The sequence below is a fragment of the Nycticebus coucang genome, chromosome 21 (assembly GCF_027406575.1).
Source record: "Nycticebus coucang isolate mNycCou1 chromosome 21, mNycCou1.pri, whole genome shotgun sequence".
Lineage (NCBI taxonomy): Eukaryota > Metazoa > Chordata > Mammalia > Primates > Lorisidae > Nycticebus > Nycticebus coucang.
This window is the reverse complement of record NC_069800.1, coordinates 45,643,300-45,668,751: the sequence shown is the minus strand read 5'-3', so window position 1 is coordinate 45,668,751 and position 25,452 is coordinate 45,643,300. Positions and strand designations below refer to the sequence as shown.

The window sequence follows — 25,452 nt, the reverse complement described above, 5'->3', positions numbered from 1 at the left end:
CCTGGGCTGGATTTGAGCCTGCCCGCTCTGGTGTATGTGGCTGGCGCCTTGGCCGCTTGAGCTACAGGCACCGAGTCAAAATTTTTTTTTTTTTTTGAGATAGAGTCTCATTATGTCACCCTCAGTAGAGTGCCCTGGCAACACAGCTCATAGCAACCTCAAACTCTGGGGTTTAAGTGATTCTCTTGTCTCAGCCTCACAAGTAGCTGGGACTTCAGGCGCCCGCCACAAAGCTGGCTATTTTTTTGCTGCAGTTGTCATTGTTATTTAGAAGGCTCGGGCCGGGTTTGAGCCTGCCAGCCTCAGTGTATGTGGCCACTCCCTAAACACTGAGCAGCAGGCACTGAGCTGATTTTTCTATTTTTAGTAGAGATGGGGTCTCACTCTTATTCAGACTAGTCTTTAACTCTTGAGCTCAAGCAATCCTCCCACCTCAGCCTCCCAGAGTGCTAGGATTACAGAGATGTGAGTACCACACCAGTCTTTTTTTTTTTTTTTTTGAGACAGAGACTCACTATGTTGCCGTTGGTCAAATGCCATGGCATCAAAGCTCATAGCAAACCCAAACTCTTAGGCTTAAGCGACTCTCTTGACTCAGCCTCCCAAGTAGCTGAGACTACAGGCGCCTACCACAACAACCGGCTATTTTTTGGTTGCAGTTGTCATTGTTATTTAGCTGGCCCGGCTGGGTTCAAACTCGCCAGCCTCAGTGTATGTGGCTGACACATACTGTACTACGGGGTGCTGAGCCACACCAGCCTATTTTTATAACTTCTATATAAATCTTAAACTATTTCAAAATGAAAATTTTAAAAAAAGCAAAATCTAGAAAATTTCAGAGGTACAAATGGAATTCGCAGAAAGACAGCTTTGTAGAGGAGGTGATGACTCCTGAGCTCAGTCTTAAAGGATCAACTTATAATACATGTGTATAATAACAAGCCTAAAAAATACCATATGGGCAGATTTAGGTGTGGTTTTGTGTGTCGATCCCTTTGGCACATATCTAAATGCTGTACATGCTCTGTCATTATGGCCAAAGCAAGTTTGAGCACCTGCACACAGTGTGTGACCAAGTTCCTGCAGACAGGACAACCCAATATTATGACCCAGCTGCAGAGTCAGGGCATGTTCAGGAAAGTCAGGGCACAAATTCAGCAACACAGCCACGCCTGGGCAAAAGCAGCAGGCAGAGGACAGTGCTTCCCTATCAAGAAGGTAAGACAGTATAAAAATTGAGGAAAATATGTACAATTATTATGTACCCATAATAATTAAATATTTTTTTAAATTGAGGGAGCCAGACCTCCTTTAAACCCTCTTACAGAGGATTTGGATGTCCATTAAGGCAGCAACCAACAGTGGGCAACTGAATTAGTAAATACTCCCTGATTTCTGCCTCGTATATGAATCAGAGCCAATCACCTAATCACAACTATAGCCAGAACTTTTTAATTTTTCTCCTGCTAAGACACAGCCTTAATTATAGAAAGAGTACCTGAAATTAAACATTGACACCTTCATTTTCTTCACCTGGCTCTGTGTGAGAGCAGTCATGGGCTAAATAACTGGTTAGAGAATAATGCTCTTCTTCTTATGCTGACATGCATTTTCCTTGGGTCTGCCTGACTTCATTCTGTAATTTACTGTTTGTTGGGTACATGGCTGTCTTGTTTTGTTCAGTCTCTAAGCCCCAATCCTACTTCCACCAAGAATTTGCTTTGTGGCACCAGTGGCAGGTTGGTAACTACCTCCTTAAATCCAACCCTCCATTCTCTCACAGAGGAAACAACCAACAAGAACTCTGTGGGAAAAGTTAAACAGCCAAATTTTGCAAACCAAATGGCTTGATAATAACAAGGTGATAAATTAGAGTAACCCAAAGCACCAAAGTCCAAATTCTTTGTCCATTTTGCTGACTGCCGACTGATTTCTAGTACCTAAAATAGTACATGATACATAGTAGGTGCTCAATAGGTTATAAACAAATTAAGTTCCAAAGCTCATGGGTTAAGTTGCTTGAATTAAAAAAATAAATTCTTAGCCGGGCAATGTGGCAGGCACCTGTAGTCCCAGCTACTTGGGAGGCTGAGGCAAGAGAATCACTTAAGCCCAAGACTTTGAGGTTGTTGTGAGCTGTGACGCCGTGGCACTCTACCCAGGGTGATGTAATGAGAGTTTGTCTCAAAAAATAAATTAATTAATTGAGTCTATAATAAACGTGACCACTTTATGTTGCAGCATGTATCAGCACTTCAGTCCTTTGTATGGCTGAATAACATCCTGCTGTATGACCAGACGACATATCCAGTCATCAGTTAAAGGACATTGGATTGTTTTTACCCTTTGGCTACTTGGAGTAATGGTGCTATAAATATTCATATACAAGTTTTTGCTTGAACATATGTTTTCCCTTGTCTTGGGTAGACACCTACGAGTATAACTGCCAGGTCACAGTTATCTTCATTTCCTATGAGACTTCAAGCAAATGACTTTGCTTACAGCCTGTTCTCTTACTTGTCAACAAAAAACCACCACCAACCACCTTGTACGTCACAGATGCTCAGTCACATTTGCTGATTGTGGTGAGACTGCAGTGTTATAATAGACCACCAACCTTTTCCTGTTCCGGATGAACTTTCAGATCCATGCACATATCCAAAAATTGAGAAAGTAGAGCCTGGTCCAGAAGGATATACACAGCAACTCCCTGTTTCCTACATATTTCCTGCAGGTCTCTGAAGATGTCAATGTCTGTAAAGACATCCATTACCACTGCAATCACCTGTAGGGTAAGACAGAAGAGTAAGCAGTCAGCTCACAAGAACACAGCCTTATAGCTCTGTCTGAACTCTGGACCACTTCTCAAGCTGGCAAAGGACAAAAGGACCCTCCACTCCACAATTATCCTTCCTTCCTTTTCCTTCTGTAGTATCACTTTTCCCCTCACCATGAACTCTTTGTTTTTTGGAGACAGAGTCTCACTCTGCTGCCCAGGCTAGAGTGCTGTGGCGTCAGCCTACCTCACGCTCCTGGGCTCAAGAGATCCTCCTTCCTCAGCCTCCAGGCTAGCTGGGATTACAGACGCCTGCCATAATGCCCGGCTCAATTTTCTATTTTTATTACAGACAAGGTCTTGCTCTTGCTCAGGTAAGTCTCAAACTCCTGAGCTCAAGAAATCCACCCGCCTCAGCTTCCCAGAGTGCTAGGGTTATAGGTGTGAGCCACCGTGCCTAGCCACTGTGAAGTCTTTCCATCTCCAAAGACACTCAGGTCCTGTATCCTACAAATCTTTTGAGATGAGTCTTACTTTGTTGACCTTGGTAAAATACCATGGTGTCATAGCTCACAGCAACCTCAGACTCTGGGGCTCAAGCGATTCTCTTCCCTCGGCCTCCCAAGTAGCTGGGACTACAGGTGCCCGCCACGACTCCTGGCTATTTTTAGAAATGGGATCTCACTCTGGCTCAGACTGATCTCGAACCTGTGAGCTCAGGCAATCTACTCGTCTCAGCTTCCCGAGTGTTAGGATTATAGGCATTGGCCACGGCATCCGGCCTAGCCTACAAATCTTGACTTCCCCAGGTAACGTTCCCCCTGCCAGCCAGCCACTCTGTTCCACCCTGACAAGTTTCCCTGAAATACAGATGAATACACTGCCTTGCCCTCCTATGAATCTACTCCATATGACTTCTGCTCTTTCACTAAAGCCTCCATCTCACAGGCATGATTCAGATTGGCAAGTTGTCTGGACTCTGCGGCTCACATACCATGACCTTAGACACGCTGCTTTCCCCATCAGGCGTTAGTTTTCTGTCAATAAAATCTTAAATTCTCTCTGAGGTCCCTCTGGGTATAGCACTTTCCAAATCTATGATTTTAATTATTACCTGATTGTAGATCACAATCTCTGACTTTTTTATGATGATCTAGAAAGGCCCAGCCCATCCACCAGCTCACAGCTTAAAAGTAATCAAACAGGCACATAACATTCTCCCACCTTCTGTCCCCTAACGCTGAGCACATCTCAACATTCCACTCTCTCCACCAGGCCGTTTCTACCATCTGCTGTATGGGATCTAACCAAATAGCTTCCACAATACCAGCCTCTCCTTAATAAAAGGAGGTAAATAAGAGGTATCTGTCCACAGTTCAAGTCCATGACAAGAATAGGGAAACGTTTCCTAAGGACTCTGCCCTCAAGTTCAGACCAGTCTTCTCTTCTCCCCAATGCAGCTCCCAGCATGCCTCCCTGTTGATTTTACACAGTCAGAATCAGACCACAGCTAACTAACCCTTAGCCACGTGTCTTTGGGCAAATTATAGCTATTACAGGGTCTGTTTCACCAGCTGCAAACTAGGGTTATGGAGAACTAAATGACTGTCTTACCTAAAATGTGAGATTTGAAAGATCCCTTATAATCTGCTAGTTTATTCCCTTTGCCAAACCGGTGCTGCAGCTGTCCAGGCAGGCACCATGGAGAGATATCTGCTGGCTCCCAGCTCTCCTTTTTCTTTAAAGAAAGACTGCTCTGGCAGCAAAGCCTCTAATCGCACCCTTTGCAGGCTTGAAACTGTGGTCCTGAGCTAAGTCTTGGCAGGCGGGGTGGGGGAGTGGAGATGTCAAAATATTCAGGCTTAGCCAGGTGCAGTGGCTCACGTCTGTAATCCCAATACTGTGGGAGGCTGAGGAGAGAGAATTGCTTGAGCTCCCGAGTTTGAAACTTGCCTTAGCGAGAGTGAGACCCCTGACTCATAAAAAAAAAAAAAAACCCAAAAACCTAGCCGGATGCTATAGCAAGCACCTATAATCCCAGCAGCTTCCAGAGACTAAGGCAAAAGAGGCCCACAGCCCGAGTCTTTGAGGTTGCAGTGAGCTATGAATAATGCCATTGCACTCTGCTCAGAGAATAGGGTGTCTCAACAAAAAAAATAAAAAATAAAATAAATTAAAATTAAAAAAATATATTCGGCCTTGGAAACAAAGGGGTGCTACCTAAGGAAGCCAAGGTCCTGGGGCTCTACTGCAGTCTGGAGCTGTAAGGCTTTCTCTCCACTTCAACAGTAAAACCCTGTGTCTCTCTCAGAATCAAATTAACTCTTAAGATTTTCACTCATAGGTCTCAAACCTTCCACTGGAGCAGAGGCCTTTGAATGAACTGATTCATCTCCGTGGTCCCAGAGGACTCGGCCCTGACAATCATTACCCCTTAAGGGTTTGGAGATTAAAAAAGAAACACAGAGACAATTTTGCTGTCTTTCTGTCTACTGGGATGAGGAACTTTGAAATGCCAAGTTTCCCAGCAGTCGCTGCTGTGTGAGAGTCTGAGGAGACCCGTTATCCCTCTGTCTGCCTTCCCATCCCCTCCTCACTCCTGAGGCTGCCCAGCCTGAGCTACTCTTGGTAAGGGTATGCTAAAACCTGCCAGACAAAATAATTTCAAAAAAAGCATTCTTTCTAAACTGGCAGCACCTTTAGAAATGTATCATCTCTCCCCAATGGCTTTAATATGTCCTATTCCGAAAGTTGTACCTATTTCATTCATTCAGGTTACATAACACAGTGCTTAAAAGCCAGAAAGGCCTAGGTTCAGAAGCCTACTCTGCCACTAACTAGCTGTTTGACCCAGAGCAAGCTGCTTAATCTTCCCGAGCCTCAGGAGGACCGCTGGAAGATACACATGACAGAATCTAGGTCTAAGGACTGTTGTGAGGATTCAGTGAGATAAAGCATGAAAGGGGCTTAGCTCCGGGCAAGGCATGAAACAGGTGCTCAGCTATGCAGCCAGCACCTCCTCAGAGACTGCCTTGGGCTGCACACCCAACTAGACAATGAATTTTCCACAGACCCCATTTACCTTCGAGGAGAGGACACAAGGAAGCAAAATTATACATACTGTAAGAATCAATTAAGCCAATTCAGTCAATTAAGGTACAATTCACAGGAGGGCAGCAAACCATCTCCCTTGCAGGATGGACATACTCTGGCAGGAGGCCATGTGACAACAGAGGTAGAGCTAGGGAAGGATGGGGTATGTACCTGTTTGGCTGGAACGTATAGTATGCATGAAAGGGAGCCACAGGACGTGACTGGGAAAAGTGGATCAATGAGCAAGATCACAGAAGGCTTGGAATGCCAACCAAGGAATCAGTATTAAACGTATCCTCACGTTGCCTGGGATAAGATTAATGACTTCCAAGTGATGAATCCAACAGGACAGAAGAAACAGACGCCAGAAGCAGTCGGTGTAGGCTGCTTCTGGGATCTGGCCTCCCTCCTCCAGTGCAGAGGTCACTTGGATGGTCCTTAGTTTAACCAACTTGAGCAAATGTTCAGGAAGACTCGAGACAAAGAAAAATCAGAAATACAGGTTTCAATGACAGGCCAGACAAGAAGCCACAAGGGTTGCAGAGGAGAGAAGGGGCCCATGGGAGAGCCCAGCAATGGATCGTATGGGCTGGGGGCATAGAGGACTGGGCAAGAAAGGCTCAGGACCAGGGAAAAAGAAGCTTCAGAGAGAGGCTTAGAAACTGATTTTGAGGTGGCAGATCTGAATACGGATGTAAAAACGAGAGCACAGCTCACAAGACAAGCTAGAGAGGAAAACGAGACACCTCCTCGCCTCTGAGGCCCCTCTCTTCTTTCAAATATTTGGTGTGAGCCCACTGGGCCAGGCACATCTTGAGTGCTGAAGATCTAGGGCTAATCCCTGTCCTCGAGCACTCAGTCTAATGAGCAGGAGACAAGCCAGGGTAACACAGTGTGAGAAGCCAATGCACACCCCAAACCCAACGTGCTACTGGAGCAGAGACCAGAGAAGCCCAGCCCAGCTGGCCAAGTTAGAGAGCTGGGGGCAGCGGCAGAGAGCTGGGCCCACAGCACAAAGCACCTGCCAAACTGAATTTTGATTCACCACTTAATAAAACAATTATACAACACCACCTTTGTTACATGGTGAGTAAATACCTAATTTGCTATTCCTTTCATTGTTTGGTTTGAAAGTCTCAACCTTTCTTGTGTCCTGGATTTGAACTCTGGTCCCACTCACGGTGTCCAGATGGTTGATACAGGTTTTTTCTTCCCCTGACTCCTCCTATACCTGGTATCTTCTTCCTTACTAAAGCAGGGTCTTTTGTGCCAGGCATTGTGGTTCATGTCTATAATCCTAGCACTCTGGGGGTCTGAGGCAGGAGGATAACTTGAGCTAAGGAGTTTGAGACCAGCCTGAGCAAGAGTGAGACCCTGTCTCTACTAAAAATAGAAAAATTAGTCAGGCGTTGTAGCAAGCACCTATAGTCCCAGCTACTTGGGAGGCTAAGGCAGGAGGATTGGATGAGCCTAGGTTCTGGAGGTTGCTGTGATGATGCTATTGCACTCTAGCCTGGGCAAGGGCAAGACTATGTCTCAAAAAAAAGTCTTTGCCTTTTAAGGAGGAACAGTTGTATTGGTGGAAGCCATCAGTAGGAAGCTTACCTTCCTTAAAAATCTCATTCTACTGCCCTGTTTTTGTCCCTCCAGCCTTCATGTGGTCAAGCCCTGCACAGCTGAACTAAACCTGGGGCTGGACTCAGCCATTACCCAGCCAGGCCTTGCTTTCAAGGCAGGATAACGCCTTTTGGCCCAGAAGAACACCTGGACTAGAAAGATGCAGAAATCGGTCACTGTTCCCACTCCCTGAGGCATACTGTGGAATAGACAAGGGAAAGACATGTCTGGAAGGCAGGAAGCCCAGGCCCATCAAGTGCCCAGTCATGGCGGGCTCTGCCCTCTCCTAGACTGTGCTGCCCAGAGCCTGCCCATTCTCTCAGGGCTAGAAAGCTGTGCCAGTGATGACTTTTGAGAGCACTTTCAGATGCTACACCCACCTGCAACTCAGTGCAAATCAGTTACAACAAGAGACTAAGGAGGAGGCCCCCAGCTGGTCAGAAGCTGGCTGGCCCACAGTCCAGCGCCCCACCGTCCCTGCAGGTCTCTAGCCTCATCTGGAGAAGCCACGCCTGTTTCCAGTCCCATGTCATCATCTTTGGTGATAAATCACAAGCCTCTCAGTCCAACCATCCCCTGCTGATTTATACCAAGGGACTCTGGGACCCACAGAGTTGAAATGCGTGATCACTGTGGTAGTCTCAGTCTCTGGGAGATCACATAGAACTGGAATCTCTTCCACTTGCCATCTTGCACAAATGCTCTAAAGAGCCGTCTAGAGGGCCGGGCGTGGTGGCTCACACCTGAAATCCTAGCACTCTGGGAGGCCGAGCTGGGTAGATTGTCTGAGCTCACGAGTTGGAGACCAGTCTAAACAAGAGCAAGACCTTGTCTCTAAAAATAGCCAGGTGTTGGGAGGCTATAGTCCCAGCTACTTGGGAGGCTGAGGCAAGAGGATCGCTTGAGCACAAGAGTCTGAGATTGCTGTGACCTATGACGCCCTGGCACACTACCAAAGGTGCCAATGACAGACTCTGTCTTAAAATATATATATAGGCTCGGTGCCTGTGGCTCAAGTGGCTAAGACGCCAGCCACATACACCCGAGTTGGCGGGTTCAAATCCAGCCCAGGCCTGCCAAACAACAATGATGGCTGCAACCAAAAATAAATAAATAAATAAATAGCCGGGCGTTGTGGCGGGCGCCTATAGTCCCAGTTATTTGGGAGGTGGAGGCAGGAGACTCACTTAAGCCCAGGAGTTGGAGGTGGCTGTGAGCTATGATGCCATGGCACTCTACCCAGGGCAACAGCTTGAGGCTCTGTCTCAAAAAAAAAAAAAAAAAAAAAAAAAAAAATATATATATATATATAATATATAAAGGTGTCTAGAGATTTCAAAACCTCATTTACTGTTATCCCCAATTTACAGATGAGAAAACTGGAGAACCAATGTGAGCAAAAGCCAAGACCCCATCTCTACTAAAATAGAAAAACTGAGGCAAAAGGATCACTGAACCCAAGAATTGGAGGTTGCTGTGAGGTATGACGCCACAGCACTCTACCAAGGGCAATAGCTTGACTCTATCTCAAAAAAAAAAAAAAAAATACAGAAAATTGGAGAGGTTAGGTAACTTGTTCAAAATGACACACATAAGCATATGCAAGGGTGGGAATTTTACCACAGGTTTGTTTGACTCTAGAGCCATCTGTAAGAAAAGTACAAGACTAATATTATTCCATACAAGTATAACGTGCAGCCTCCACGTGATTGGGAGCTTTAAACAAATCCTAAGAAGATCAGTACAGAACCTCATAAAGCACATAGGCTCAAGCCCACAGGTGGAGGCTGATCAATAACGCTACCTAGCTACGTCTGCTGGTTCAGTTGATGAGGATTCCATATAGACGCCTGGCAGGTCCCGGCATATAGAAAGACCTCGAATGGCAGCTACTCCTATTCTCAATCCCAATTTTGCCACTATCCCCGGGCAAGCCATTCCGCCCTGCCTCGCTGTCCTCAAAGCCCCTTCCAGCTCTGAGAAGTCCGTGATTCATGCACTCTCAGCAGGCAGGTCTGAGCCCTGACCAGGCATCCGGCAGCCCCATGGGGCCACTCGAGGCCAGTCATTCCAGTTCTCATTCCAGCTCTTCCTCCGCATGCAGCAGGAAGTTCGTGCCAATAGCCCCTTCTCACTGCACCTCAGTTTCCCTCCCTTGTTACCCAGAGTTATAGAGCAAGGTCAGGTGTACAAGGTGCCAGGAATTCCACCAAAAGCCCATGTAGTGGTCAACAACAGCCTGGCTGCTGCCCTACCTATGCTGACCACATGGCACCCATCAAACCCTTCAGTTCCTCTCCTGGAAAAAACTGTCCTGGAAATCCTCTTACTAGGGAAAAAAAAAAAAAAAAAAAGATTTAGTTTCTCCCCATTCATTTCATGTTTTCATAGAACAAAAATAATCTGGATTTCTTTAAAAATGTTTAAATAACTCTCTTGAAACCATCTTCAGGGTTAAAAACAAAAAACCCTACAAATTTCTAGAGCAAAATCCAAATTTGTTTGTGCACACTAAATCCCTAGGTCTCATGGGTTATTATCAAATTAACAACTGAAGTATCCAATGAAATTACTGGTGGAGCCTCAGCCTGCACTGCCTCTCCAAGAAGGCAAAGGCGGCAGGAGCCAATGTTTCACTGGCCTGCAGAGACTGACCACACAGCTGCACGTCCACTGTGCTGCTATAGCATGAAGCGCACAGGAGGAGGGGCTTGTGAAAAGGAAGGGGAAAGCATCAAGAACATGCCTGCCTTGGTGTATGTGGTCGGTGCCCCACCCCCTGAGCTACAGACGCCGAGCCCTATAATGAATATTTGGTAAATAAAGTTACATTTAGCTATAACTTCCCATTTTCTCTACATATGGCAACCTTTAGGATACCCTGTAGTGTTTAATGGGCACAGAGTTTCACTCTGAAAAGATGACAAAGTTCTAGAGCTGATTGATGGTCACAGCTGTACAAAAGTGTGAATGTACTTAATGCCACTGAACTGTACACTTAAAAATGGTTAAACAGTAAAGTCTGTTATACACGTTACCACAATTAAAAACAATGGCTAAAAATTTTAAAATTCTGGAGACGTGTTTTATTAGACATGGCATATAACATAAATTTTCCATCTTAATAATTAAGTATATAATTCAGAGATGTGAATTACATTCACAATGTTATACAAAACATCACTACTATTTCCACAACATTTTCATTATCCCAAACAAAAACTGTGTGATTTAATGTGACAGTAACTCCCCATTCCCACCTTTGGAGACATTTTCCAATGTCATGATTTCTTAGGGAGAGGGGTATTACTAACAGCTAGTGAGTGGGGGCCTACAATGCATAGGACTGCCCCTCGGGACAAAGAATTACCCAACCCAAAATGGCAACAGTGGTGAGGTTGAGAACCCCTGCTTAGGGGCATCTGGAACAGGACTGATCACACTGCACAGGTTCTATTATAATGCAGAAGAGAGTTGAGCAAGAAAGACTGGGGAAGCCTTGATTCAGATATATCATATACACACCAAGGGCCTCCTGCAGATTCCTCAGCTGCTACTCCTCTGGCAGGACTTTTCAGCAATGAAATGATCCCCACTACTAATGCTTGAGGTCATAGCAAAAGTGGCCTTTGGGGAACACTAGAGCATAGGGACTAGGTGAGAATGATGGCTCTGAGGTGTGCAGAACTCCCTGGTGGGATGAGCTTTGTCTCTGAACTCCCATTCACAAACCAGGAATAGCAGGATGGCCAAATCAGGAGCACATCACTGAAGGAGACCTTGTGGCACCCTGCAGGCAGGGGTCTCAGCCCAGCCACCCACTGCCACAGCAACAGAGGCAAGGTGCTAACCCAACAGTTGAGAGTAGTACAAGGGTTGGTCTAGAGCACTGTGTAAGGAAAAAGTCCTGTCTAGCTCAAAATTACCTGAAAAATCCCTTAGAAAGCAAGAATGTGGTGGCTCTCGAAAGGTCCAAAGCTGTTATTTCCTCCAGCTTCAGTGAAGCTCAGCTGACAACAGGAAAGCTGTCAGCTATAGCCAAGCCATGCTCAGAATCACCTGAACGATTTTGTTTCGCCACCTTTCTTCTCCCTTTCACCCCCTCCCCCATTCCTTCCCTTCAAAAGTGTGAACTGAATGAACAAAGGTGCAGATAATAGGCCTCTATGGTATTTATTGAGCACCTATTATGTGTCAGACATTCTGGGTGATTCTGCGTGGTCAGAGAGCTGCTGGGTAACACCCACCCCAGAACCATCCAATCAGGCTGCCATTTACCAAGTGACCCTGGCCCCTGCGTCTCTACCCTGGTCACGGAACCTTGTACCCTGGCTCCTTCCAGAGACACTAATGTTGATGCAGCTTGGTCCTCAGAGCTCCTCAGCGAGGGCAAATAAAGCTTCATGGGACACACCCAGGTCTGACCATGCTCCACCACAACCTAGCCCAATCCCTTGGTAAATCTGGTGAGACCCTTTTCGTTTGGAATTCAAAGTCCCTTCATTCATCTACCAAAGGATTCCCATGTACTTCCTATGTTCCAGGTGCCAGAAATATCTAACTGGTTCTATCTTTCCGGGGAGAGGGGAGAATATTGCTAATTTACAAATTATAAACCTCAGGAAGCTGTCTTCTCCTAACATCATAAACCACCTCCCCGGCTTGATGGGCTGAAGAGGCCTCGGCCAGCCTTACACCTCTTCCTCTATCACATAAAAACTGACCACCCCTGTCTTCTCCCTAAAAAGGACAGATCTAGTTCTGTCATCATTTTTCTGTTTACAGGATATGCAACACAGAAATTAAAAGTCCAAATCTTAAACTGTTAAAAACCTTCAGCCTGTTGAAAACTACCAAAGTTCTGATCTTTCCTCATGGCAGGAAGGCTGTGTAGGGTGGGATTGAGAGTGGGAGCTTGAGAGCTGGAGAGGACTTAGTGTGAGCCCAGCTCTGTCCCATATCAACCTTATGACCTTGGACAAGTTACTTAACTTCTCTGTGCCTGGTCTCTTCTTAATTGTGACCTCCTCCCAGAGTTGGGAGAGTTAAAAGAGAAAATTTAGGTTAAGGGCACAGAAAATATACCATTGAAAGTGCTCAATCACATCACTCTTAAGGACCTTTGCCATCAGAACACGGCTTCTCATTTCATCCCAAAACAGCCTGAGACCCACACCTTCTCGGTCCTCATTGCCACAGGTACTTCATTTCGAAGGATGTGGCCAGGGTGACACAGCCAGTCCTGTGTACACAATTTACAGAGTGGTAGCACCTGGCCAGCCACTAGACCTGTTTGTCTATTACCTCTCCCCACCCATATGCATGCCTCTTTCCACCTGAGCACCAGCCCCTGACCCTGCACACAGCACAGCATGGCGGCTAACAGTGGTTCAGAGACTCTGTGCTTCAGTTTGAGTCCTGGCTCCTCCATTCCCTAGCTGCAGCACCTCAGGGTAACTACTTCTCTAAGCCTCGTTCTATCACCTGAAAAACGGAGATAATACTTGCACCTACCTCCAGATTACTTAGAACAGTGCCTGGCAAATAGAAAGCATTTTTTTTTTTTAAGGTAAGAGATAAGAGTCTCACTATGTTGACTAGGCTGGAGTGCAGTGGCTATTCTCAAGGTCATAGTGCACCAAAGCCTTGAACTCTTGAGTTCAAGTGATCATCCTGCCACAGCCTCCCTCCAGAGTAGATGGGACAAGGCTTTTCGTTTTTTTTTAAACAAAAGGAACCTCAATTTCAGCATTTTCTCAAACAGATTTGCCCTCAGCTTTATTCTCCTTCCTGTATTCCAATTTGGTAGCATCACTACCCATCCAAACTAAAAACAATCTCTATCTGCGGGGCTGGCAAATCCCACTTAGCTCTGATGTCAGTGAACTCAGGAGACTTCCTTCAGCAGCCTCCTCAGTGCTTCCCACCAGCAGACTATCCACTCCCAAGTGCAGGCAAGAATCATGCCTTCCCTGAAGGCCCCAGCTCCTGGTGGTATCTGATACACAGTAGGCACTGAGTAAGTAATTTGGCAGATGGATTTAAAGGTAATGTACCACCTTTCTCAGTTAAAATTGCCCAGGTTCCAAATACAGAGTTTCAGAGGGAAGAGTGGGTAGATAGCTAGACTAGGGGAAAGAACAAGGCAGGAGGCTTTGTCCAGAAATGTAATACAAAATGTGCACAGGATGGGGGAGAGTCCAAGCTCCAGGCTCCACTCCTTCTAAGGCCAGAAGTGAGTTTACAAATGGTGTTTCCCTCTGGCCTCTAAACCTTTCACTACTATTAAAACTGGGGGCTGAGCAAAAGGCTATTGTGATCCACTTCTCCTTGGTTTACGGAGTCCTGTTCCTTAACTTTTCTCAAGTTCCAAGTATTCAAGTCCTCCTGAAGGTGAGATTTGGGAATGCACACCTATTCCACAATTCTGCCCTTTCCATCTTTTTAATCTCATTGAACCCACAAGTAAAATGTCCACCGCATCCAAAAGACCCTCAACCCACCCAAAGCACCAAAGGACTGCCACCACCCTAACTGCAGCCCACACCTACTTCCCTACAGGCAAGGCATAGGTCACTGCAGCCACCACCACTGCAACCCCCAGGTCAGGTAAAGCACAACATCAGGAACACAGGTGGGAGCTGGGGCTTATTCCTAGACTTGGCTATTTCAACCAGACATAATGCACATATATCTTCACACACAGGCAGACACACTCAGGTCCCAGCCCTACCAAGTCTTAAAACCAAGGCTTGGGGCTTTATCTGCCATGTCTCTGGCACAGGCAGCCAGCCAGGATACTGGGCACCGCGAATCAGCAATAAAGCTAACCGTGGCTCTGGAGTCTGGACCAAGGTGTCTGCCGCCACACCCTATCTCCCTGATTCCCAGCACCCTGCTCCAGCTTCATTCTGGCTGGGAGACAGACACTGCACCCCAATATCATGCCATGCCAAGAGAAAGGCAATAGAACCAAAATCCAGTATGAACAGCGAGGCCAAACGAATGCAGGAATATCTGGAGTCATGCAAACTGGAGCAGACCCAGCCTACGGAAAACAAATCTCCTGGCGCATTCACAGACGCAACTCCCCCCTCCCCGCAGCTCCTCCCCGGTCTTACAGGAGAGAGAAAGGCAGGGCTCTTTGCCACTCTTGTATTTATCTGCTCTCTACAACATAACATGCAAAGAGGAAGTAATAATTGACTACTAATGCCCCATAGTTAGCCTCTGGAGACTACCTTTCAGGAACTCTTCCCAAAGTAACGGTGCTTCTTTGGTAATGCATCTCCTAAGAAGCTCCTGAAAGTAGGATCTGGTATTGGCTGACAGCCAGGAAGATTGGCAATCTACTTTGATTTTAACTAAAAATTGGAACTGGTAGTATTCCTGGTCCCTCCCTCATACAGGTAAGTGTTGGAACTCAGGCACAATTGCCCTCCTGGGGACCGAGGCTCCTCCCCCTATCTCCTACCACGAGAAGCGGCCCGGGGCGGGGCGGGGAGGGTCGGTCCGAGAAAAGACAAGCGAACAGTTGAGTCCGGGACTCTGGGACCACACGGCCAGCGACCCCAGCAGGCCTCAATTTCCGGATCTTAAAGGGGGTGTTCCGTCCGATTAGGGGCCAGGCGGGGCCTCTCACCTCTCGCGCGGAGCGCAGCTGCTGGCGCAGCGCGTCCTTGCAGCCGTAGGGGCCACCGGCGCCGGCGCCCGCGCCGCGAGGCTGGAAGTGCGCCTCGACGCGCGTGGCGCCGCGGTAGGCACCCTGGTAGAAGGCGGGCCAGCCGAGCTCCAGCAGCGGCGGCTCCAGGTCCGACTGCTCCGGGAAGTAGGTGCCCGACGAGCAGTCGTGCGACGAGCCGAAGGAGTCCTCGGCCGCCGCACCCTCTTCCCCCGGCTGCTCAGCCGCGCTCAGGATGGCGCGCACCTCGTCCGGGTTCAAAAAGCGGCCCAGGCGCTCGCGACGCAGGAAGGCCGCGAAGGCGCCGGGGCCGCCGGCCACCAGCTCCTCGAGCGCCAAGCGCCGGGCCTCACTGAACAGCTCGGCAGGGTTGGGCGGTCCACACGGCGACAGACAGGCGGCTGGCAGCTCGTCCAGGACCTCCGGCCGCAGAGCCATGGCGGCGTTCGGATGCACTAGCTGTTGAAAGAGGAGTAGCGTGAGGGCCGTTTTATACTCGCTGCTCGCTGCTCGCCTTTGAATCAAACCAGCCCGCGCCATTGGCCGCGCCGCCCCGCCCCGCCACTCCCATTGGCTACCTCGCTCCCAATGGCAGGGAGGGGCGGGGCGCACGCCACCGCCCTCCTCGTGCGCTATTGGCTGCCCCCGGGCATAGCAGTGAAGAATTTCCTCCACCACCTCTCGACCAGTACAGAGGAATTTAAACTTGGGCTGTGGCGCGGGTTGGGGAGCGGAGACAGAGGCTCGAGAGCCGGTTCTGGCTGTCGCAGCGCGCCCCCCGCCGGTCGCCCCACAGCGCGGCCGTACATGGGCGAGACAGTTAAAGGCCTGGGCAAGGAGGAAAGGCTGGCGCCCTTTCTCAGACAGAAGAACCGCCCTCCTGCTGGAGTCTCAGAGCCTGTGTCTGGCCAACCATGTCTCTGTCCTCTGCATTTCAACATTTATTTGTTCGTTCCAAAAATACCGGTCCTGTAATGCCCTAAATCCATTATTTTGCTAAGGGCTTTCAACAACATGAAGCTCAACTGAAAGCTGCAGTTTACCAAAAACTGCAAAAACCTGTGAAACCGCAGCTCCCCCTTGTAAGCACTCCCCTTACCCTATAGATCTAATTTTGCAGGTGTTTGCTCTTGTGAAATTCAACTTGGTCACGGACTCCCCCTCCCTTACCAAAAGCACCTTATAAAAGGTTTCCACCCCTGCTCCGCCTGAGACTTTGAGATATGAGCCTTCTCTCCACTCAGCTGATCAATAAGGGACGCTTGCTTAATTTGGACTCGATGTGCTGGTGTTTCTCTATTCCAGTCATGTTGGGTATAACATTTGGAGGCCCCAGCAAAATTCGTCAGCCCCAAGGAGGGTCGACCTCCTTGGGTAGCCCCCCAGAAAGGCCAGGAATTATAGGGGAGGCACCCCCTGAGACGTTTCAGGGCCCTGTAATTCCCTGAACTCCTCCTGAGGGCTTCTGAGGGACTCCTTCCAACTCCTCACCCAAATTAAGGTCCTCCAACTTACTCTAGAGAAGTAATTGTGGTAATGTTTCTATCTGTGGTGCTTATTTGAAAATATTTTTGTTTAGAAGAGCCTTTAGGGACCTCTGAGGGAAGACCTCAGAGGTTTGCCGTGGCCTGTCAGAGACACTAGAATGTTAGTGCCTTTGTTGTGTGTTGGAAAGGAGATTGCAAGCCAGTGCTGTTAGCCTTAATGCCACCCAGTATGCCATAGCATAGAACAAGGTCTTGTAGTAAAGGCCAGTTTTGGGAATGTAAAAATCCGGGTACAGAGGCCAACTGAGCACATCTGGAGATAAAAATAGACTTGGAAACTCCAGCTCTATACATGCTGGCCTAATACAGTTAATTGTGCTGCCCAGGAGCCTCCCCCGAAGACCAGTGGGGCCCCTTGCACAACTGAAGTACCCACTGTTAAATTCCTTCAATCCAGACCCAAAAGGCCCTTTGCCCTACCAAAAAAACTCACCAAAAACTCCCTTTTTCTTCCTCCTGTTAAGTATGTTAAATGGTATGCAACATCTTTTAAATGTAACTCAACCTGATTTAGCTTCTGATTGTTGGTTATGTCTATCATGCAGGGTTAGATAATCAAGACCCCCAGTTACTAACAACTTCAATCACTAGTCTGGCTGGCCCTCTAATCCTCCTTATCCTAGGTTTGCTGGTTGGGCCTTGTATTCTCAACTGGTCAATCAATTTCATATATTAAAAAACTCGACTGCCTGCAATAAAACTTATAGTAATAAATGCTCAATATGACTCAGTACCCCTAAAATGAAGAGTCAAGGGTTTGACTTGGACATAAGGCCAGTTTTAGCAAAAACTGCAAAAACCTGTGAAACCACAACTCTCCCTTGTAAGCACTCCCCTTACTCCAGTGGTTCTCAACCTTCCTAAGGTTGCTACATAGTAGCAATGAAAATAATTTTATGGTTGGGGGTCACCACAACATGAGGAACTGTATTAAAACTGCCTTACCCTATAGATCTAATTTTGTAGGTGTTGATTCTTATGAAATTTGGCTTGCATTAAGGACTCCCCGTCGTCTTCCGAAAGTACTCCACCCCTGCTTCTGGGGGTTGAGAGACTTTGAGGTGTGAGCGTGCTCTCAGCCAGGCTGGTCAATACAGGACCCTTGCTTAATTTGACCTCGGTGTGCTGGCATTTCTCTATTCCAATTGCTTCAGGTATAACACTCCAAAGAAATAAAAGACTAGTTTTTTTTTTTCTTTCTTTTTTCTATCATGATAACCCCAGGCAGCCTTCTCTTTCATTACTTTTTTTTTTTGGCCTGGTAAAACCCCAAGCCTGGTTGAACCCTACTTTCCACCTGCACCCGAGCAGCCATGCAGGGCTGGCAAAAAAAGCAACCAAACTATTGACTGGCCATGCTTCAAGGCCATGATCTCAAGCCAGCGTTTAAGATCTCCTGCTAGACTAAAATGTCCTTCATTCACTCTACCTTTTCCTTTAGCCTTACTCTGAGAGCTTGTTTCCTATTTCACTGAGAAAATAGAAGCAGTCAGGAGAAAAGGTTCACTCACTCCCACCATGTCTGCTTCCTGTCTGCAGCTGGGCCCTCTGTGCCAGAGACAAATTGTCAGCCCATCCAACACAAGCCCTTCTGCCTGTCGGACAGAAGCTTCCAGCTCCTCTGTGACTGACCTGCATCTCTCCAGTCATTCTCACAAGACTCCTGGAACATCAATTTCCCTCTCTACGGATTCATTTCTATTGGTATACAAGCATGGTGAGATATTTTTCATCTTCAAACCTTCTCTTGATCCTATATTCCTAGAGCTACCTCCCCGTTTCTCTGCTCTCTTTGACAGCATAAAGCCTCAGACGGGTGAGTTGTTTACACTTGGTGTTTCCAGTTCTCTCTGAGCCCTCTCCAGTGGGGCTAGTACCCTGCCCACTCTTATTCCAAAACCTCTTGTCAGAGTCACTGAGTTTCACAGTGCTAAATCCAACCATTGACTTTCAGGACTCATCTTCCTTGTGTAAATGAGAGAGCATCTCCACAACTGTAAAGTGCTTTATAAATGTAAGAGGTTACCATTATTATTTAGCAGTCAATAAACTTTTTACATGGGTGAATGCCTGCCTTCTCTTTCCATCCTCTCCCTATCTCCAGCCTGTTCGTGAAGTTTTTCAGTCCCTGGTATGGGGCCTTCCATGTGTCCCTGCTCTGACATCCAGAGTCCAGAAGGCTGCAAGACAGCACCCTTTCTTTTTTTTTGGGGGGGGGGCGGGCAGAGTCTCACTATGTTGCCGCTGGTAGAGTGTTGTGGCTTCACAGCTCGTAGCAACCTCTAGCTCTTGGGCTTAAGCGATTCTCTTGCCTCAGCCTCCCAAGTAGCTGGGACTACAGGTACCTGCCACATCGCCCAGCTATTTTTTTTGTTGTTGTTGTTGCAGTTGTCACTGGTGTTTAGCAGGCCTGGGCTAGGTTCAAACCCTCCAGCCTCTGTGTAGGATGCACTACTCACTGAGCTACGGGTGCCGCCCCTTTCTGTCCTCTTTCATGTTACTAACAAACTTCTGCATGTGACAAGCATAAGGCCTATGGTCTGGGGCTGTGTAACCACATAAATGCACTGTTCCTCTATTGCTCGAGGTGAAAATGAAAATAACCAAGGCCTTCCCTTGTAAGATGGAGCACTATACGGTATTGTGCTTCCTACTATGAGCTACATGAAGGGGAAGATGGATGTGGGAGAGGGAGGGGACAGGACAAGTCAGTGCTCTCCAAGAATTGAATGGGTGAGAGGGGCAACTTGTTACACATAAATATCATCAGGAAAATATAGGGAATAAATATATGCTATCATAGGGCCTTGTGTTAATTTCGAAGCAAATATTTGACAGAAGGTCATTCCCAACTACCCACTAGTTTTAAAGTCTCTTGGCCTAGAAAGACCCCCTTCTCTGTGTCTGAGCCCCCAGACCTCCCTACTTCAGGGGCCTCCCAGAAGAGCCTTCAGTGATGGGGTCACGGGCCGGGAACCCTCACCCCCCTCAATCTCAGGCACCATCTCTTTGTGAATTCAGGTCAGCACCCTTCAAGTGGGCTCCCAGCAATAACCAGTCACACTAGCAGGTGTTATTAAAAGGAATTTAATAATCTTAATTAAAAACTCTTAACAGCGAATTCCATCACAGGCCTTGGCAGCTGGGAGCAACTTCAGGGACATGTGCTCCCTCCAGGATGTGGCTGGGCCATAGTCATGGCGACAGGGCCCACCACTGCCACGTGGAGAGGAGGTACCTGGAAGTTACTTCAATACAATATCAAAGATCTGCAATAATTTTTTTAAAAAAGTTTTAAATATATTAGACTCTCTCGATTGCCATTTTTACACAAAGCTGCTGATACAGTATACAGAGTTTTAACTTTTTTTTCACATAAAATACATTTTTTCTTAAATGTTCTCTGTACATCAGTGGCTTCTGGTCTGGTGAATTATTGCGGAAGGCTGGGGGTCTGCAGACTTTTCCTTGGTGTGCAGAGCCAGGCTCCGCACGGTGGCACTTGCAATGCCCATGGGGAAGCAGGCCCTCTTGCCCACAAGAGCTTCCTGTCGAGGAGAGGGCTATAGCTTCTAGCAAAGGGGGTCATTTCTGCAGAGTCATCCACTGACCCTGTGACCCTTTGCTCTTCTGTGCCCTGGGGGAGGGAAGCCTATCCCCAGGCTATGATAGCAAGAGTTAATTATAGTCCTTCTGGGCATCTTGTAAGGAGCACCCTTCTGGAAAGTACCCCAATATCCTGCTCTAAGGGAGAGAGCAGGTGGGAGAGAGAGAGCTCAGGATTGAAAGGTATCTGACACCAATAACCAAAATGGTCTCATGTTATTACAAAGCCAGCACACTCTGGTTCTGGTGGGGCAGGAACGGGGACACACCCTCATTAACTCTTCCCAAGCCTCTTGAAACTGATCAAACAGTGCAGTGCTGTTTTATTTATGCTGCATATTTGATGAAGAATTATATCCTAGTCTTCAGTGGCCCTGGGCCTACAATTTATTCCTGAGCTTCTAGAGAGAAATTCACAATCTGGTGACAGTCCCAATTTTCAATTGTTTGGGGCATAAGGTATGAGCAAGGGCCAGAGTTCATGGTAAGCTGTGCACACCTGCTTTGGAAGTGGTCTCCTTTTGTCTAAAGGAGCCACCATAAGACCTGCAAGAGCCAGGCTCCCAACTCCTTGATCCACCCCTGCCACAGAGAAAAGCAGATCTGCCAGGAAAGGCTTCGATGTTGAAAGGAGAAGCTCTTTCTCCTCCGATTATCCATTACTGGAGTGAGGTGGGAGCAGAGGTTCTATGTAATCAATGAAAAAAAGTGAGCAAGAAACAATGACTATAAGATGCATTTGGCCGCAAATCACAGACCCATTCATTCTTCTAGACACTGACCTCAAACTGCTATTATGTAGTCCCCCAAAGATGCTGGCTCAAGGCAGCTATCTCTGAACATTCCAGATGGACCTGGGTTGGTGTCTGCCTGGAGCTCAAGATCTAGCATCTGCCCTGACTGGCAAATGTTGTCCAGAGAGGGCCGTGACAGCTGTTCCCTACAAAGGGGATTCAGACTCCAAGGATCTAGGCACTGAAGCACAAAAGGGCTACTAGGCTGGGCTGCAGGCCCTCTGCCTCAGGTGACCAGAGGGGGCTGCTCATGGCCACAGTCCCCCTGCCAGGGTTGAAAACCATAAAGAAAAATTCTCATTCTGCCTTGCTCCTCCTTCACCAGCAGAATCTAACACAGAGCCAGGCATGTCGCCATGTACTCGGTGAATTATATCAGTGAATAAATGAATGACATCGGCTCATTCATTAGAGGTTGGTCCCCAACTTGCCCCTCAAAATCCAGGAGACCCACAGGGAAAACTGCCCCAGGACTCAAAGCCCTGTCAGGGAATGGCTTATCCCTGACTAGAAACATGAGCGAATGTCGGCTCCTGCCAAGGAAACAGCTGGGCTACCTGGCCTTCTGGGTGGGGAGAAATGGCCCAGGAGCAGGAGGCAAGGGGGAGAGGAAATGGCTCCTACGGCTTAGGATGCCTTCAGTGTTTGGCCTCTGAACAAAAATACAGGAAAACATGCACAGCCCTCTCCTGAGGAGCGTGTGATTTCTCTCTGCACTCCCTTCCTTGTAGCTAAAGTCTGGTCATGAGGGATTTCAGGGTCAGGTATGGATTGATCTTGCCTTCAGCCAAAGGAATGTGTGTTTTGGATTATCCCAGCCCGCTCCAGCCATGGGCTGAGACACTGGAGAACCCACCCCAGACCCCAGGGATGGATCATGTACACCCGTCAATTGAGCTGCTGATTCACTGTACACTACCTCTGTCCTGATATTGGGGCAAAGGTGGCCCGATACTGAGACCCCACACTCAGCGGCCACCTAGGGCACAGTCACTCCCAGGAGCTCCGTGCTCTCAGCCCCAGCTGCCCTGCTCCAGGGAGAGGACCAGCCAGGCTCCTGGAGGTCCAGCTCCCTCTTTGGGTTACAAGGGCCACAGTAGGGGGAGGGACTGCAAACAACAGACCCCATTACTAGGGTTGTGGCACAAAGGGAGCTCCCCAGCCCAACAGGGCCCCCTCAGGGAGAATTTCTCATAGACTCAGAAAGAAGTGAGTTAAAGAGAACTCCTATCCCCCCAAATTAGAATCTCAACCTGAGGGACCCCATTAACTCTCTAAGGAGGTAGTTTAAGGACAAAAATGGCACACAGAGCAGGGAGCAGGCCCGCAGCTTGTTAGTCACACCAAAAGGTGCCCAACCCATGGCAACAATTCCAGGTGGCTCTGTGGGAGAATGCAGTGGTGTGGGGGAGGGTGGCCGGCCCTTCCTGGCCCCTTCTTGGTCCTCCCTCCCCAGCATCTCAAAGATTGGGCTGTGAAACTGCAGAGCTGGGTGACACCCCATAGGCTCCAGACCCACCACAGCCCTCCCTGAATGCAGGGCAGTGTGCTGAAGACCAGCACCCTGGATTTGCAGTTCTGGGGCATCACCACACCGACAGGAGCAGGCTGGGAACCCCTAGGCCAGGCAAGGACTTGAAAGGGCTAAACCTACCTCACGAAATATTCCAGAAAAGGAAAAGCTGGGCTCGTGGTCCTGAGCGCTGCCTCTGCACTCATGATTCACCCCTGGGCTGCTCACTGTGATGGCTCAGTCTGAGATGGGCCGCACTGAAACAGCCTGGATATTCACAAAGATCAGCCTGGCTAGCTCTGTCACTGTTAACCACAGGTGTTTCTAGAAATTAACTCATCCCCTCCCTGGAGTAGGGTTTCCACTAAAAGTTCCTCATTTAGCTTTGTTTCTCCAACATCAGCTAGTAAAACCCACGATCCTGACACTAGCCATACATGAAAGAGAATTCAGTAACCTCCCACCTGGAGTTTTACAGCATAAAAGAATTTTTTTATCAAGTGCCCTTTTGTAAACACTGACCTTGCCGCCCTCCTGCCTTTGATGCCTCTATCCAAACAAGAGTAAGACATGGTTTATTTCAGGAGTGGACTAGCTTGATTTTGCCCCCTCAGCCCCTGAGTGACATACATCTGGCTCCTGGCACAGGCAGGAGAGCAGCTCCCTACCAAGCTGTGGGGAGCAGGCCTGTGTCCATCTCATATCCGACCCAACCCATGTGGGTTCCGGGCTCCCTGCCCCTGCCAGGTGTGGCTGCTGGCCCAGACCTCACTATTACTCTGAACAGAATGATGAATCTTAGCCTAGCAGGCCCCCTCCCCTGCCAAAGCCACATTGGCAGTGGTGATGAGACTCTGCGTCTTAACCTCCATCTCTTTGGGAACATCCCACGAGTTCTCAGCCCCACCTGCTTCCCATGAGCCCAGGTGTCATTCCTTCACATGCTGATTGAGCACGTGTGTGTGTGTATGTGTTGATAGGTGACGTGCAGTAAGCCAGAGAAGCCTTTACCAAGAACAGAATTGGGATCCCAAGCCCACCCTCCAAAAATGGAACAGCAGAGTGCGTCGGGAGGCCGTGGCAGGCCTTGTGTCAGACAGCAGACGATGTAGCAGGACACGGAGCCTGGGAAGGAGACACTGCGGGCAGCTGGCTGAGGGGTGGGCACAACGTTCCTCTGGAAAGCAGAGCCCACCTCTCGCAGCTACCCTCTGACACCTCCCCAGCCAGGGCTGTTGGGCCGGCCTAGATTCCAGGGAGCCTTCTCCGAGGCATCTCTCTCCTCTGCCACAAGGAGACTAGGAGATCCGGCAGCAGCCATGGACCTTCTCCTCCATCTCCTCCATGGGGGCCTTGAACTTCAAGAGCGGGGGATCTCCGCTGGTGACGGTGTAATACACGGAAGTCCCATTGCTGCTGTACGGTGAAGTTCTGCCTCCAATCAAGGGGGCCTTGCCTTCACTGCTACTCTCGCCCGTCCTGGCCATGCTGCTGCCCAGGTGAGTGCTCAGGAAGGGGTGGCTGAGCAACTTAGCTGCAGCCCGCTGCCGCTTCAGTTCCAGAAGTGTCTGGGGGCTCTGCTCCTTGTAGCCACTCCAGGGCGGGGTAGTGTCAGCCATGCCAGGGCTGCCATAGGCCATGCTGTAGTCAGGCACCTCATGCACCTTCCAGACATCCCCGTTGGACAATGCATACTGGTAGGCACTGACTGGAGCCCGGAGGCCATTCTCAATAGGCATGTCCAGTTCACTTCGTGAAATCTTGGTGGAAAATTCAGAAAGCAGCACAGGCTTCTCTAACCTGGGGTTCTGAGAGTGAGAAGAACAACATTAGCAGCTGGCTAGAGCATCTGAACCCAAGACCCACCTGCACCTCTGCTGAGGGCATTATTGTTTGGACCTCCACCCATTTCCCCCACCTGTGTATTAGAGCCCACAATAACTTGTGGGGAATCGCCAGTCTATGAGTTTCAGTAGAGCTGGCCCACCCCCAGCCTTGCTTCAGGGGCTGGACCATGACCCAAAGCCTGGCCAATCAACCCTTGTCACTATAGGGATTGGTCCAGGAATAGGTTCTGACCTGAAATTGGTTCAGTGAAACTCAACCCTAGGACTTTTGTTAGAACAACTAGGAAAGAGAAATTTCTATAAGAACTTTAAGTAGTAAGAATGATATACTACACTTGTAGTCCCAGTTATTCAGGAGGTTGAGACAGAAGGATCAATTGAGCCCAGGAGTTTGAGACTGCAGAGGGCTATGAGGATGCCACTGCGTTCAAACCTGGGCAACAGAGAAAGACCCTGAACCCCCTCTTATATATATATATGTGTGTGTGTGTGTGTGTTTCGAACATGTGATCTCAAACTATATATATATATATTTTTTTTTTTTTTTTGAGACAGAGTCTCACTTGGTGGCCCTCAGTAGAGTGCTATGGTGTCATAGCTCACAGCAACCTCAACTCTTGGGCTTAGGCAATCCTCTTGCCTCAGTCTCCCAAGTAGCTGGGACTACAGGTGCCCGCCACAATGCCCGGCTATTTTTAGAGACGATCTCACTCTTGCTCAGGCTGGTCTCAAACACGTGATCTCAAGCAATCTGCCCACCTCGGCCTCCCAGAGTGCTAGGATTACAGGCATGAGCCACCTAGCCCAGCCACTGTTTCTTATAAAACAAGTAGAATGATATAAACTAGGGGCTAGAAGACTCCACATCAAAGGATCCACTTATAAGCGAAGCTGCCATTAAGGCAGACTACAAATGAGAAAGCCTGTGCTCTGATGATGCATTTTGAGCCCTGGATCCAGATGAGCCCAGGCTTTTCA

At 48.3% G+C, this 25,452-nt stretch overlaps 2 protein-coding genes across 2 annotated transcripts in view; both read right to left on the bottom strand.

The window, feature by feature from the left end:
- Nucleotides 1–15,626, bottom strand: part of FAM83D (family with sequence similarity 83 member D) — a 26,527-nt gene extending 10,901 nt beyond the window's left edge. The window contains exons 1-2 of the mRNA XM_053574573.1: nucleotides 15,129–15,626; nucleotides 2,618–2,785 (exon numbers count right to left, since the gene is read on the bottom strand). Coding sequence (XP_053430548.1) covers nucleotides 2,618–2,785; nucleotides 15,129–15,605 — 645 coding nt within the window. The 5' untranslated portion in view covers nucleotides 15,606–15,626. The remainder of the gene's footprint in view (nucleotides 1–2,617; nucleotides 2,786–15,128) is intronic.
- Nucleotides 15,627–19,785: 4,159 nt separating this feature from the next.
- Nucleotides 19,786–25,452, bottom strand: part of PPP1R16B (protein phosphatase 1 regulatory subunit 16B) — a 110,891-nt gene continuing 105,224 nt past the window's right edge. Inside the window, exon 11 of the mRNA XM_053574314.1 lies at nucleotides 19,786–24,435. Within this exon, the coding sequence (XP_053430289.1) occupies nucleotides 23,926–24,435 (510 nt within the window). The 3' untranslated portion in view covers nucleotides 19,786–23,925. The remainder of the gene's footprint in view (nucleotides 24,436–25,452) is intronic.